This window comes from Myotis daubentonii, chromosome 3 (assembly GCF_963259705.1).
Source record: "Myotis daubentonii chromosome 3, mMyoDau2.1, whole genome shotgun sequence".
Taxonomy (NCBI): domain Eukaryota; kingdom Metazoa; phylum Chordata; class Mammalia; order Chiroptera; family Vespertilionidae; genus Myotis; species Myotis daubentonii.
Window position 1 is genome coordinate 142,921,143 of NC_081842.1, and position 13,395 is coordinate 142,934,537.

Here is a 13,395-nt window from a genome sequence, read left to right on the forward strand (position 1 = left end):
ACAGAAATACAAAGGATTATGAGAGATCAACTGAAGGACTTGTATGCATGCATATAAGCATAACCAAAGGACATAAGACACTGGGGATAGGGGAGGCTGGGGGAATGTCAAGAAGGGGAAAAAAAGGAGACATATATAATACTCTTTGTAATACTTTATGCAATAAAAGAAATTTTAACAAATAAAAATAAAAAAGAATTTATGTCTTGCCCTAAAAAAAAAAAGTATTATGAAAAAATACTATGAACAACTCTATTCCAACAAATTGGACTGGACAACCTAGGTGAAATGGACATATTCTTAGAAAAATACAAGCTCCCAAAACTCAATCAGGAAGAATAAAAAAACCTGAATAAGCCATTAACTACCAAAGGAAATGAAGCAGTAATCAAAAAATCTTCCAGCAAACAAAAGCCCTGGTTCGGACGGCTTTACAAGGGAGTTCTACCAAGCATTCAAAGAAGAACTAAAACCTCTCCTCCTCAGACTATTCCAAAATATTCAAGAGGAAGGCACACTTCCAAGCTCTTTCTATGAAGCCAGCATTACCCTAATCCCAAAACCAGATAAAGACACCACAAAGAAAGAGAACTACAGGCCAATATCCTTGATGAACATATATGCTAAAATCCTCAATAAAATCCTAGCAAATAGGATCCAGCATTACATTAGAAAGATCATACACCATGACCAAGTGGGATTTATTCCGGGGATGCAAGGATGGTACAATATCCGCAAATTAATAAACGTGATACATCACATAAACAAACTGAGAGATAAAAATCACATAATCATACCAATTGATGCAGAAAAAGCATTTGACAAAATACAACACCCTTTCTTGATGAAAACTCTCAGCAAAGTGGGAATAGAGGGATTATACCTCAACATAATAAAAGCCTTATATGACAAGCCTACAGCTAACATCATACTCAGTGGACAAAAACTAAATTCATTTTCCCTAAAAATAGGAACAAGACAGGGACGCCCACTTTCACCACTCCTGTTAGATATAGTAATAGCCATAGCAATCAGACAAGAAGAAGCAGTAAAAGGCATCCAAATTGGAAAAGAAGAAATAAAACTGTAATTATTCACAGATGACATGATACCGTACAGAGAAAACCCCAAAGACTTTATCAAAAAACTGCTGGACTTAATAAATGAATTTGGCAATGTAGCAGGATACAAAATTAATACCCAGAAATCTATGGCTTTTTACACACCAATAATGAACTCACAGAAAGAGAAACTAAAAAAAAAAAATCCTGTTTACCATTGCAACCAAAAAAATTAAGATATCTAGGAATAAACTTAACTAAGGAGGTAAAAGACCTGTACTCTGAAAACTACAGGACATTGAAAAAAGAGATAGAAGAAGACATAAACAAATGGAAAAACATACCATGTTCATGGATTGGTAGAATAAACATCATTAAAATGTCCATACTACCCAAAGCAATCTATAGATTCAAGGCAATCCCCATTAAAATACCAATGGCATATTTCACAGACCTAGAACAAACTCTCCAAAAATTCACCTGAAATTAAAAAAGACCCCGAATAGCCACAGCAATCTTAAGAAAGAAGAACAAAGTTGGAGGGATCACAATACCAGATATCAAGCTGTATTACAAAGCCACGGTTCTCAAAACTGCCTGGTACTGGCACAAGAACAGACATATAGACCAATGGAATGGAATAGAGAACCCAGAAATAGACCCAAGCCATTATGCTCAATTAATATTTGGCAAAGAAGGTAAGAGCATAAAATGGAGTCATGGCAGTCTCTTCAAAAATGGTGCTGGGAAATTTGGTCAGATACATGTAAAACAATGAAAGTAGATCACGAACTTATACCATACACAAAAATAAACTCAAAAATGGCTATAGGACTTGAACGTAAGATGGGAAACCATAAAAACCTTAGAAGACTCCATAGGCAGCAAAATATCAGACATATGTAGTAGCTTATATCTTTACTGATACAGCTCCTAGGGCAATGGAAACTAAGGAGAAAATAAACAAATGGGACTACATCAAAATAAAAAGTTTCTGCACAGCAAAAGAAACCATCAACAAAACAACAAGAAAGCCCACTGCATAGGGCTTTTTTGCCAATGCTATTGACATATTTTTTTGCCAAATATTGACATATTTGCCAATGCTATTTCAGATAAGGGCTTAGTCTCCAAAATTTAGAGAGAACTCATACAACTTAACAAAAGGAAGATAAACAATCCAATCAAAAAATGGGCAAAGGACCTAACCAGACACTTTTTGAAAGAGGACATGGAGAAGGCCGAGAGACATATGAAAACATGCTCAAAATCACTAATCATCCAAAAGATGCAAATCAAAACAACATGAGGTACCATCTCACACCTGTCAGAATGGCTATCATCAACAAATCAACAAATGACAAGTGCTGGCGAGGATGTGGAGAAAAAGAAACCCTTGTGCACTGTTGGTGGGAATGCAGACTGGTGCAGCCACTGTGGAGAACAGTATGGAGTTTCCTCAAAAAACTAAAAATGGAACTTCCATTTGACCCAGTGATCCCACTTCTAGCAATATGTCCCAAGAAACCAGAAAAACCAATCAGAAAGGATATATGCACCTCTATGTTCATAGCAGCACAATTTACAATAGCTAAGATTTGGAAACAGCCTAAGTGCCCATCAGCAGATGAGTGGTACATCTACACAATGGAATACTACGCTGTTATATAAAAAAAGGAACTTTTACCATTTGCAATAGCATGGATGGAACTGGAGAGCATTATGCTAAGCAAAATAAGCCAGTCAGCGAAAGATAAATATCACATGATCTCACTCATATGTGGGATGAACAAAAATAGATCCAGAGACAAGGGGCAGGGGAGGGGAGAGGAGGGTAGAGATCAACCAAAGGACTTTTATGCATGCACATTAGCATAACCAATGGACACAGACACTGGGGCGGTGGGGGCTTGTCCTCGGGGGCGGGAGTGGATGGGGGCGGAAATCAGTAGGGGAAAAAAAGACATATGTAATACTGTAAACAATAAAAACAAAGAAAAACAAAACAAAATTATACCATGAAAAAAAAAGAAAGATCATATCAGTAAATGCTGAAAGAACATTTAAAAAAATCTAACACCTCTTCATGAAAAAAACAAAAAATGGAGCAAGACTGCCCTGGCCAGTGTTGCTGAGTAGTTAGAATGTCTGCCCGTGGATCAAGGGGTCGAGGGTTCAATTCCCGGTCAAGGGCATGCACCTGGGTTGCAGATTCCATGTCTAGCCCCTTGTCTGGGCGAATGTGGGAGGCAACCGATCAATGTGTCTCTCTCATGTTGATCTTTTTTTCTTTCTTTCTCTCTCTTTCTCTCTTTTTCTACCTACCTATCTATCTCTCTCTCCTTTCCTCCTCCTCCCTCCCTCCCATTCCTTCCTTCCATTCTCTCTAAAAATCAATGGAAAAAATATCCTTGAGTGAGGATTAACAAAACAACAACAAAAGAAATGGAGCAATACTTCCCCAACTTGATAAAGAACTTCCTACAAAAACCCTACAGCTAACGTAATATTTAATGGTGAGAAACTAGATGCTTCCCCACTAAAACACCAAAACAAGACAAGGATATCCCACTCACCACTCCCATTTAACAACATACTGGGCAACACAAGAAGACAAGAAAAGTAAATAAAAGGTGTACTGATTGCCAAGGAAGAAATAAAACTCTCCTTTGATGATGACATGATTGTTTATGTAAAAATTCCAAAGAATCTACAAAAAGCCCCCTAGAATGAGTAAGTGATTGTAGTGGTATTGCAAGATACATAGTCCATATATAAGCATTAATTATATTCCTTTATACTAGAAATAAAAAATTTAAAATGAAAAACACACCAGCATTTACATCATCACCAAGAAAAGAAAATACTGAGGTATAAACCAAACAATCGCCCTAACCGGTTTGGCTCAGTGGATAGAGCGTTGGCCTGCGGACCGAAGGGTCCCAGATTCGATTCCAGTCAAGGGCATATACCTTGGTTGCGGATACATTGCCAGTAGGGAGTGTGTAGGAGGCAGCTGAATTGACGTTTCTTTCTCATCAATGTTTCTAACTTTCTATCCCTCTCTCTTCCTCTCTGTAAAAAATCAATAAAATATATTTAAAAAAAAATACCCAAACCATCTATTCTAATGAAAGGGTAATATGCTAATTAGACCAATAGACCAAACATCTTCCAGACGTCCTTCCAGACAAACCCGCAGCGGCTGTGAGGGCCAAGGAAGGCCAGCAGCCGCAATGGCTGAGAGGGCTGGTAGTAGCAGCAGCAGCAGGGTGATGGGGGCAGTGCCTTCTCCTGATCAGCCTGGTTGCCTCCCTCAGAGGGAGGCCAGAATGCCTAAGCCGTCAGTAGAACATCCCCTGAGGGCTCCTGGACTGTGAGAGGGGGCAGGCCAAGCTGAGGGACCGCCCCCTCCCCCCACCCCTCCCCCGTGCATGAATTTTCATGCACCAGGCCTCTAAAAAAATAATGTGTATATATAGGACTACATGAGAAAAACTACACAGCCCTGATGAAATAAATCAAAGGTTTGTATAAAAAAGAAAGTTATTTCACGTTCATAGATAAAAAGAAATTAATATTGTTAAGATGTCAGTTCTTCCCAATTTGATCTATAGATTCAACTTAATCCCAGTTAAAATCTAAGCAAGCTATTTTGTGGATATCAACAAACTAATTCTAAAGTGTATATGGAAAGGGAAAATCCCCACGGAAGCCAACACAATACTGAAGAATGAAGTTGAAAGACTGACACTACCCAACAGGAAGACTTCCTATAGTAACCAAGTCAGTATGGCATTGGTGAAAGAATAGACAAATATTCTGAGAAACACAATAGAGAGTCCAGGAATAGATCCACAAAAATATAGTCAACTCATCTTTGAGAAAGGAGCAAAGGCAATTCAATGAAGAATAGTCTTTTTAACAAATGGTGCTAAAATAGTCTTTTCAGCAATTAATTAAAGCGCAGAGACAGTAAAACAATATTCCATTAAATATTTTCTGGAAGTAGCCACTCAACTCTTAAAATCTTCTTTAGGACCTTTCCATCCTTTATTTAGCTTCTTAAATTAAAATTACAAAGGTATTGCCCTAGCCGATTTGTCTCAGTGGATAGAGCATCGGCCTGAGAACTGAAAGGTCCCAGGTTTGATTCCGGTCAAGGGCACATGCCCGGGTTGTGGGCTGGATCCCCAGTGGGGGACTTGCAGGAGGCAGCCGATCCATGATTCTCTCTCATCATGGATGTTTCTCTCTCTCTCTCCCTCTTCCTTCCTCTCTGATATCAATAAAAATGTATTTTAAAAAATAAAATAAAATTACAAAGGTATTCTCTTCATGGTGCTAGAACTGGATACCCACATGCAAAATAAAAATAAATCTAGAACACAGATTTCCGTTTTTCACAAACATTAATTCAAAAGGAATCATAGGCCTAACTGTAAAACACAAACCCATAAAACTTCTAGAACACGCATATCGTACTCGTGGGCTGCAATATGGCCCACAATGAATATTTTTGCAGCCCAGCCAATATAATGGTATATAAGAAATATTTTAATAAAAATTTCATAGCTTAATTTTTACAAGGTCCTGTTATACATAATTACTAATAACGAACTACAATGTTCACTAATGACTGATTACTATAATCATGTTGCATTCATTTCCCTTACGCGCCTTACGTGTAGGCGCACCATTTCTCTCCACTAATACTAGCAGCGAATATTTTAGCAGCCGATTGCCATGCCATTACTCTTAGACTGACTTGTTTGGCGTGCACAACAGGAAATCCGCTTTCGGAGAACAAGAAAAATAGGTTTATTTGCGTTACACTTATTAATTTGTGCAGTTATTCAGTGTCTCGTAAGTTAATGTTCAAGAAAAAATATTAATTTTTATTAAAATGTTCTAATATTTTATATTAATGATTACTCATTTATTTCAGTCCTTTGTATTCAGCACGTCTCTATCAAAATAAACCTTTGTTTTTATGAAAATTGAAGCTTTTGTTTTTTTGTGGCCCACATAAACTTAAACTTTGTCTATTTGGCCCGTGTTAGCCTTTGAGTTTGACATACTTGTTCTAGCTAGAAGGTAACATAAAAGAACAACTAGGTCAACCTGAATTGAGTGATGACTTTTGAGATACAACAAAAGCATGATCTGTGAAAAAATAGTGATAAGTTGAACATTGTTTGACACAAAAATATTATTGCCTCATTCTTAAGTTAGGTGGTGGGTTCACAGGTACTCATTTTATCATTAAGCATAAAAATTTACATTCATGCTACATATCTTTCTGTATGTAAAACTAGTACACAATTAAAATATTTTTTCTTAAGGTTGGGTCCCAAAATGCCACAAAGATATAGGTAAGGGATTGACAGGTTCTTTGACAACCAACTGCCCATTAGAGTTTTTCAAATGTGATATTTTATTGCCCAGCGTGCTGCTAATAGAAGACTAACATACCATAGATTGAGTTTATCTTTTTTCTTGCTGTGCATTGCAGTAAAGGCTTCTGATAGCGAGATAAAAAAATAGAGAATTGAGTAGAATTAAGAGAAAGGCAAAGCTTTGCAATTCATTATTCTTTTAAAAGAATCCAAGAATTAAATCAGAAGCAAATACTTAGAAGAAAAGCAAGGAGACCTTTCTGATTGGCGTTTCTGGCTTCTTGGGATATATTCCTAGAAGTGGGATCACTGGGTCAAATGGGAGTTCCATTTTTAGGTTTTTGAGGAAACTCCATACTGTTCTCCACAGGGCTGCACCAGTCTGCATTCCCACCAGCAGTGCACCAGGGTTCCTTTTTCTCTGCATCCTCGCCAGCACTTGTCATTTGTTTATTTGTTGATGATAGCCAAATAAAGGGGGGAAAAAGTAAACAGGAAAAAGAAATTTTAAAAAAAGCAAGGAGAACAAAAACTTGAGAGTTTTACTGCAGCAGGACTACCGAGTACTTTACATATTATACAGTGCAGACATGTGCAGAATGAGTGCCAGGAACTGCCATTGGGTAAAAAATGCTTTTCCTCACCCCAGCTGGTTTGGCTCAGTGGTTGGAGTGTCAACCTGCAGACTGAAGGGTTAAGGGCACATACCTTGGTACTTCAGTTGCAAGCTCAATCTGACTGTCAGGGAGCATGCGGGAGGCAACCAATCTATGTGTTTCTTTCACATTGATGGTTCTCTCTCTGTCTCTCCCCCTCCCTTCCACTCTGTCTAAAAGTCAATGGAAAAAAATATCCTTGGGTGAGAATTAACAAAGAAAAAAAAATACTTTTCCTCTAGGCTTCTTGTCTAGTTGTGTTCACTTACCTTCTCCTCAAAGGCCTCAGGAAGACTTGTTTGTGTGTATCAACAGGGTTCAAGCGTATAAGAGCAGAAAGAGATGAGGAGTAGAAACCTCCACTGATTCTGTGCTGTGTGCCCTGTCCCTTTCATAGTCATTTCATGAAAATACTACGGAAATAAAATTGGAGTAAGAAAGACCTTTCTGAGGCATTCGTGCGGATTTAGTCCTTCTTGCCTCTCTCTATCACACCTGCAAATTACACAGCTTACTTCATATCTTCTTTGCTTTCTCTTATTTCTTTCTTCTCTGGGCTCCACTGTTTGTCAGGCAAGCACAGCCAGGATGAACTTGACTTGGATGCACCTGCCCAGTACTGACACCTTCACTGCACTAGCCCAAGTCCCTCCTACCACCCAGGGTTAGTATTTGGCAGCTTGGGACTTCTATTCCAGTTCTGGCTATCACGGCATGCAACTAATGAAAGAGCAGAGACAGCAAAACAATATTCCATTAAATATTTTCTGGAAGTAGCTACTCAACTCTTAAAATCTTTAGGACCTATTCATCCCTTAATTACTTAGTTTCTTAAAATTACAAAGGTATTCTCTTCATGGTGAAATTACCATTTTCCCCCTCTTATGTTTCTTTTGGTGATTATTTAGCATAACTGAAATAGATAGTACTAACCTTGTAATGAAATTCTGTATCATTTAAGAAAACTTCTCTTGTTTTAAGATGAGTAATATTTTCTTACCAGGGCAAGGAGATGACATGATAATAGAAAAGGCTTCTTTGGCTTCTTCCTATTTTGGTATCTACCATTTAAAGTTGACACACTCAGGGCTGCTTGCAGGATACCAGATGAATATTACATGGACAGCCTCAACCCAGAGTTAAGTATGATAATAAACTTCCTGTTGCTTCAATTATCAACAATAAAGTGGCTTAAATGCAACCTTCCAAACTTAGGTACATAGCAGATATAATTACAAGGACGCTTCTCTCGGTTCTGTTTTGGCTCTCAACAACTCTTTATTTTCCCTTACTTTTCCACTCTACCTCCACTAGACAAAGGGCCTCTTCTAGAAGTCAACATTTTTGAAGATCTGAGGAAAACAGCATGTGTTTAGGATGGTAGAATAAGAGCAGTTTAAGCTGGTTGAAAAAAAAAAATCCCCAGAGGTGTTTTGACAACATATTGCAGCACTGAGCACTTGGCTTTCATTTTGCTTTGAATGGTAAGAGATTGATGATATGTGCTGAGTTTTTGTGTTTGTTTTTTTTTTAAAACTCTGAACAGGAATGCCAAATGGGAGGGATGTGGGAATCAGATCCTATGATGACTTTTAAAATATATATAAACTGCTCATTCAAAATCATTAAAAATGAAGGAAGCTGGTCTTTGCTCTATGAAATGTAGATCAAGAATTTTGACAAGTGTTTGCTTTCTTTCTTTACTAATTCATACTCTTCCATACAGAGCTGTTAAATAAAATAAAAACAAATTAGTATGGGGACCCCTTGTGCACTGCTGGTGGGAATGCAAATTGATACAGAAACTGTGGAAACCAGTATGGAGGTTCTTCAAAAAAATTAAAAATAGAACTACCATATGGTCCAGCAATTCCTCTACTGGGTACTTATCTGAAAAAAAAATTCACCATCTCAAAGAAATATCTGCACTCCCATGTTCACTGTAGCATTATTCACAATAGCCAATCCATGGAAACAACCTAAGTGTCTATCAACAGAGGAATGGATAAATAAAATGTTACATATATAAAATAGAATATTGTTGAGCCATAAAAATAAGGAAATCCTGCCATTTACCAAAAACATAGATGGGCTTTCAGAGGACTATATTAAGTGAAATAAGTCAGACAGAGAAAGACAAATACTGTATGATCTCATATGTAGAATTAAAAAACAAACACAAAAACTCATACATATAGAAAGCAGATCAGTGGTTCCCAGAAGTGGGGAGTGGGGATAGATGAAATAGGTTAAGAGTGAAAGAATAATTTTCAAATGTAGTACACAACCAAAAATACTTCAATTCAGCAAACGTTATTGAGTATCTGTGATAGTTAATTTTATGTGTCAACTTAGCTGGGCTATGGTGTCCAAATATGTGCTCAAACATTGTTCTGGATGTTTCTGTGAGTATGTTTTTGGATAAATTTAACATTTAAATCTGTGGACTTCCAGCACATTGCTCTCCTTCATGTGGGTGGGCTTCACACACACACACACACACACACACACACACACACACACACACACGCACACACACGCATGCACGCACACACACACACACTATAGACTGTTTTCTGAAGACTCTGACTGATGCAGCATCTACACAGTAACCTTTTCAGTGTCCACCTCTCCTTCATTTCCACTACCAAACCATAGGGTCACAGGTGGATCCTCTGCTATTACATGACCCTCATTTCCTAAACTCGGCTGATTGAACACAGTCTCTTCCATGAATTTGAATTGGGCTTAGGAGAAACTCATGTCTTTATCTTGAATGGAGAAGATGAACCATTTAGGAGTATTGTGCAGTCACTTTTCATATGAACTGAGGAGCCAAGAAAGCTATGGCAATGAGAGAAAAAGGAAACCCAGGGGTTGAGAGAAGCAGAGATGAGAGACAAAGAATGCAATGAGTTCCACATGCTTCTGAAGCTAGCTGCATTCTCGCCCTGGAATTCTCCTTATGATAAATTCTCCATTGTTTAATTGGGCTTGAGTTTTGTTTGTATTACTTGCAACCAAAAGATCCTAACTAATATAACCTAGCATGTCAGACAATTTGTCAGCTGTTAGGGATACAGAGATTAAAAAAAGATGTTTCCCATTCTATTAACCCAACTCCCCCCTCAAAAAAGACATGGTCCCTTCCTTCAACTTCCCTTACCCAAGTGAGGGGTGCCCACATAAGAAGATATAATTGATACAGTATAGCCAGTAAGGAGCTATTTAGTGTGGCCAGATTTAGAAAACAAAAACAGGATGCCTGGTTAAATTTGAATTTCAGATAACAATGAATAATTTTTTAGTATGTTATCCAAATACTTTATCTGAAAAATCTCAAAGATAGACTGGAAACACATGTTAGAGAAGGGGGACTTAACCCAAACTGAGATGTCTCAGAATGTTATTTATTTATTTGGTTAGCTCTTTCTTGGAGAAAAGAATGCTTGGGTTAAGTTTTGAAGGATAAATACGCGTTTTCCAGGTGAATGGAGGTGGGAAGAATATTTTCATGAGAAAGAGAAAACACAAGGCAGTGTGTAGAGAGCTCAAGCATTCTGGTATCGCTAAAGCTCACAAGTGCCAGGCAATGAGATTAAAAATGTCAGTAGATATATTGGGATTAAGATGACATGCTAAACACAAATAATGATTTCCCTTCCTGTGCATACACCTAGTGGACTATCAGGAAAGATATTTTAAGAGCAGTAATTCATAATGACACCATAAATTTAGAAGGGCTGTGGATAGTAGATAAAAGAGTTGAGGAATTCCTGGAAAATCAAACATTTATAGCATCAGATTAGCAAAGGAACAAGATGGAGAAACTGTAGCCAAAACACAAAATAGGAGACAGTCACGTTAGTGATATTTTAAGGGTAAGAACAGATTTTCCTTAAAAAAGCCCAAGAAGAAAATAGAGAAGAGCCAGGCACATCATTATGACAATTATCATAATGATCTGACTTGGAACAGCGGCGTCTGTTGGATCTCCCCTCCACGCCCCCCCCCCCCCCATGTGCTAGCCCACAGTTTGCTCACAGAATAAACGTATGAGTACGCTATTTTTTAAGCATGGCAAGGAAGGCCTTAGAGTTAAAGTTAGAATTATCATGGATATTTGAGTCAGAGACAAAGTAAAGAAGAGTCAGAGGTAACTCTAGACTTTGGCCAAGACTATGGAGAGTAAAAATTTCCAAACTAAAGTTATAAGTACCACTCTTGAAAGAGAAGGCGAGAACCGTGTTTCAGAAGATACATAAAGAGCCCCATGTAAGAGTCAGGTGCTACTGTAACTACAAGGCACACTCAATTTCAATCTCTCTCTCACTCTTCTAATAACCTGTCTGGATATTCTATTCAATAATGTTTAAATGAGTAAAAAAATTCTGTAATTCATAAGTGATTATATATTTATTCTATAACATTTATTTTTCTTGACAATTTAGCAAAATCACTAACTATATTGTTATAATCAAATTTTTCTTCTTCTTCTTTTTTTTTTTTTGCATCCAAAACCTCTTTAATAACATGATAGGATTTACGGTTAGTTTTTGTAGCCGCGGCTGGCCCGGCGGCCTCTTGCAAGCTCGAACTTCCGGCCCTTGGATCGCACGTAGGGTTTGGTGTGGCTGTGGGGGGTTCCTGGGGCCTTGCCGAAATGCCTGTACACCTCGTGGCCCTTATGAGGACCAGAAAGCAAGACAGTGCCACAGCCCTTGGGGGAATCCAGGGCCAGCTGGTCGAAGGTGAGAATCTTGCCCCCAGCCTTGAGGATGCGGCTCCGGGCGCGGCTGCTCACACGAAGGGCACACACCTTCAGTTTGGGCACCTCCTGGATCCTCACGTCATCGGTTATAGTCCCTACAACCACGGCGGTTTTGCCCTCCCGGCCAGGAAGCTTCATCTTGCGGATCATCCGGGAAAGGGACAGAGGCGGCCGGTTGGTGCGACTCATGAACAACCTCTTCAGCACCACTTGGTTGAAGGTGGAGTTGGTTCATCTGGCCAGAAACCTGTATAGCTTGACCAACAGCCTTAGGTAGATGTCCTGGCTCTTGGGCTCCTTGCGCCGAACCTTTCGGTCTTTGTTGGGGCGGATGTGGACTCCCATGATGGCGCCTTCTGCTCCACCAGGTCCGCCAAATTTTTCATATAAGTTATGTTCTATTGACAGTACTTATTAGAGATTAAAATAAAAAGCTTCTGTACAGCAAAAGAAACCATCAACAAAACAACAAGAAAGCTCACTGGATGAGAGAACAGAGTTGCCAATGTTATCACCGATAAGGGTTTAATCTCCAACATTTACAGGGAACTCATGAAACTCAACAATAGGAAGATAAACAACCCAATCAAAAAATGGGCAAGGGACCTAGATAGACACTTTTCGACAGAGGACATACAGAAGGCCGAAAGACATATGAAAACATGCTCAAAGTCACTAATCATCCAAGAGATGCAAATCAAAACAACAATGAGGTACCATCTCACACCTGTCAGAATGGCTATCATCAACAAATCAACAAACAACAAGTGTTGGAGAGGATGTGGAGAAAAAAGAACCCTTGTGCACTGCTGGTGGGAATGCAGACTGGTGCAGCCACTGTGGAGAACAGTATGGAGTTTCCTCAAAAACCTAAAAATGGAACTCCCATTTGACCCAATGATCCCACTACTAGGAATATATCCCAAGAAACCGGAAACACCAATCAGAAAGGATATGTGCACCCCTATGTTCATAGCAGCACAATTCACCATAGCTAAGATTTGGAAACAGCCTAAGTGCCCATCAGCAGATGAGTGGATTAGAAAACTGTGGTACATCTACACAATGGAATACTACGCTGCAGTAAAAAAAAAAAAAGGAACTCTTGCCTTTTACAACAGCATGGATGGAACTGGAGAGCATTATGCTAAGTGAAATAAGCCAGTCAGAGAAAGATAAATACCACATCATCTCACTCATTTGTGGATTATAGAGAACAACACAGACGGATAAACAGGGACAGATCCAAAGACAGAGAAACAGCGATCAAACTATCACTCCCCAGAGGGAAAGTAGGGGAGGGAGGGGGTAAGGGGAAGAGATCAACCAAAGGACTTGTATGCATGCATATAAGCCAAACCAATGGACATGGACAACAGGGGGATGAGAACATGAGTGGGGTGGGGGTTAATGGGGGGGGGGATAAGGACACGTTTGTAATACCTTAACTAATAAAGAATTAAAAAAAAAAAGAGCTTCACAGATAAGAAAAAGCGAAAGAAGTTCAT

The 13,395-nt window shown here is 38.8% G+C and overlaps 1 protein-coding gene and 1 long non-coding RNA gene across 2 annotated transcripts in view; both read right to left on the reverse strand.

Moving 5' to 3' along the window:
- Window positions 1-7,436, reverse strand: part of LOC132230768 (uncharacterized) — a 36,755-nt gene extending 29,319 nt beyond the window's left edge. Inside the window, exon 1 of the long non-coding RNA XR_009451930.1 lies at window positions 7,386-7,436. This is a non-coding gene — a long non-coding RNA (uncharacterized LOC132230768). The remainder of the gene's footprint in view (window positions 1-7,385) is intronic.
- Window positions 7,437-11,598: 4,162 nt separating this feature from the next.
- Window positions 11,599-12,254, reverse strand: LOC132230765 (large ribosomal subunit protein eL18-like). Its single transcript, XM_059688751.1, has one exon. The coding sequence runs from the start codon at window positions 12,074-12,076 to the stop codon at window positions 11,666-11,668; it is 411 nt and encodes a 136-aa protein (XP_059544734.1). The 5' UTR covers window positions 12,077-12,254; the 3' UTR covers window positions 11,599-11,665.
- Window positions 12,255-13,395: the final 1,141 nt, after the last annotated feature.

Coding starts and splice junctions, on each gene's coding strand:
- LOC132230765 (XM_059688751.1), bottom strand. CDS start 12,076: ATGAGTCGCACCAACCGGCCGCCTCTGTCCCTTTCCCGGATGATCCGC.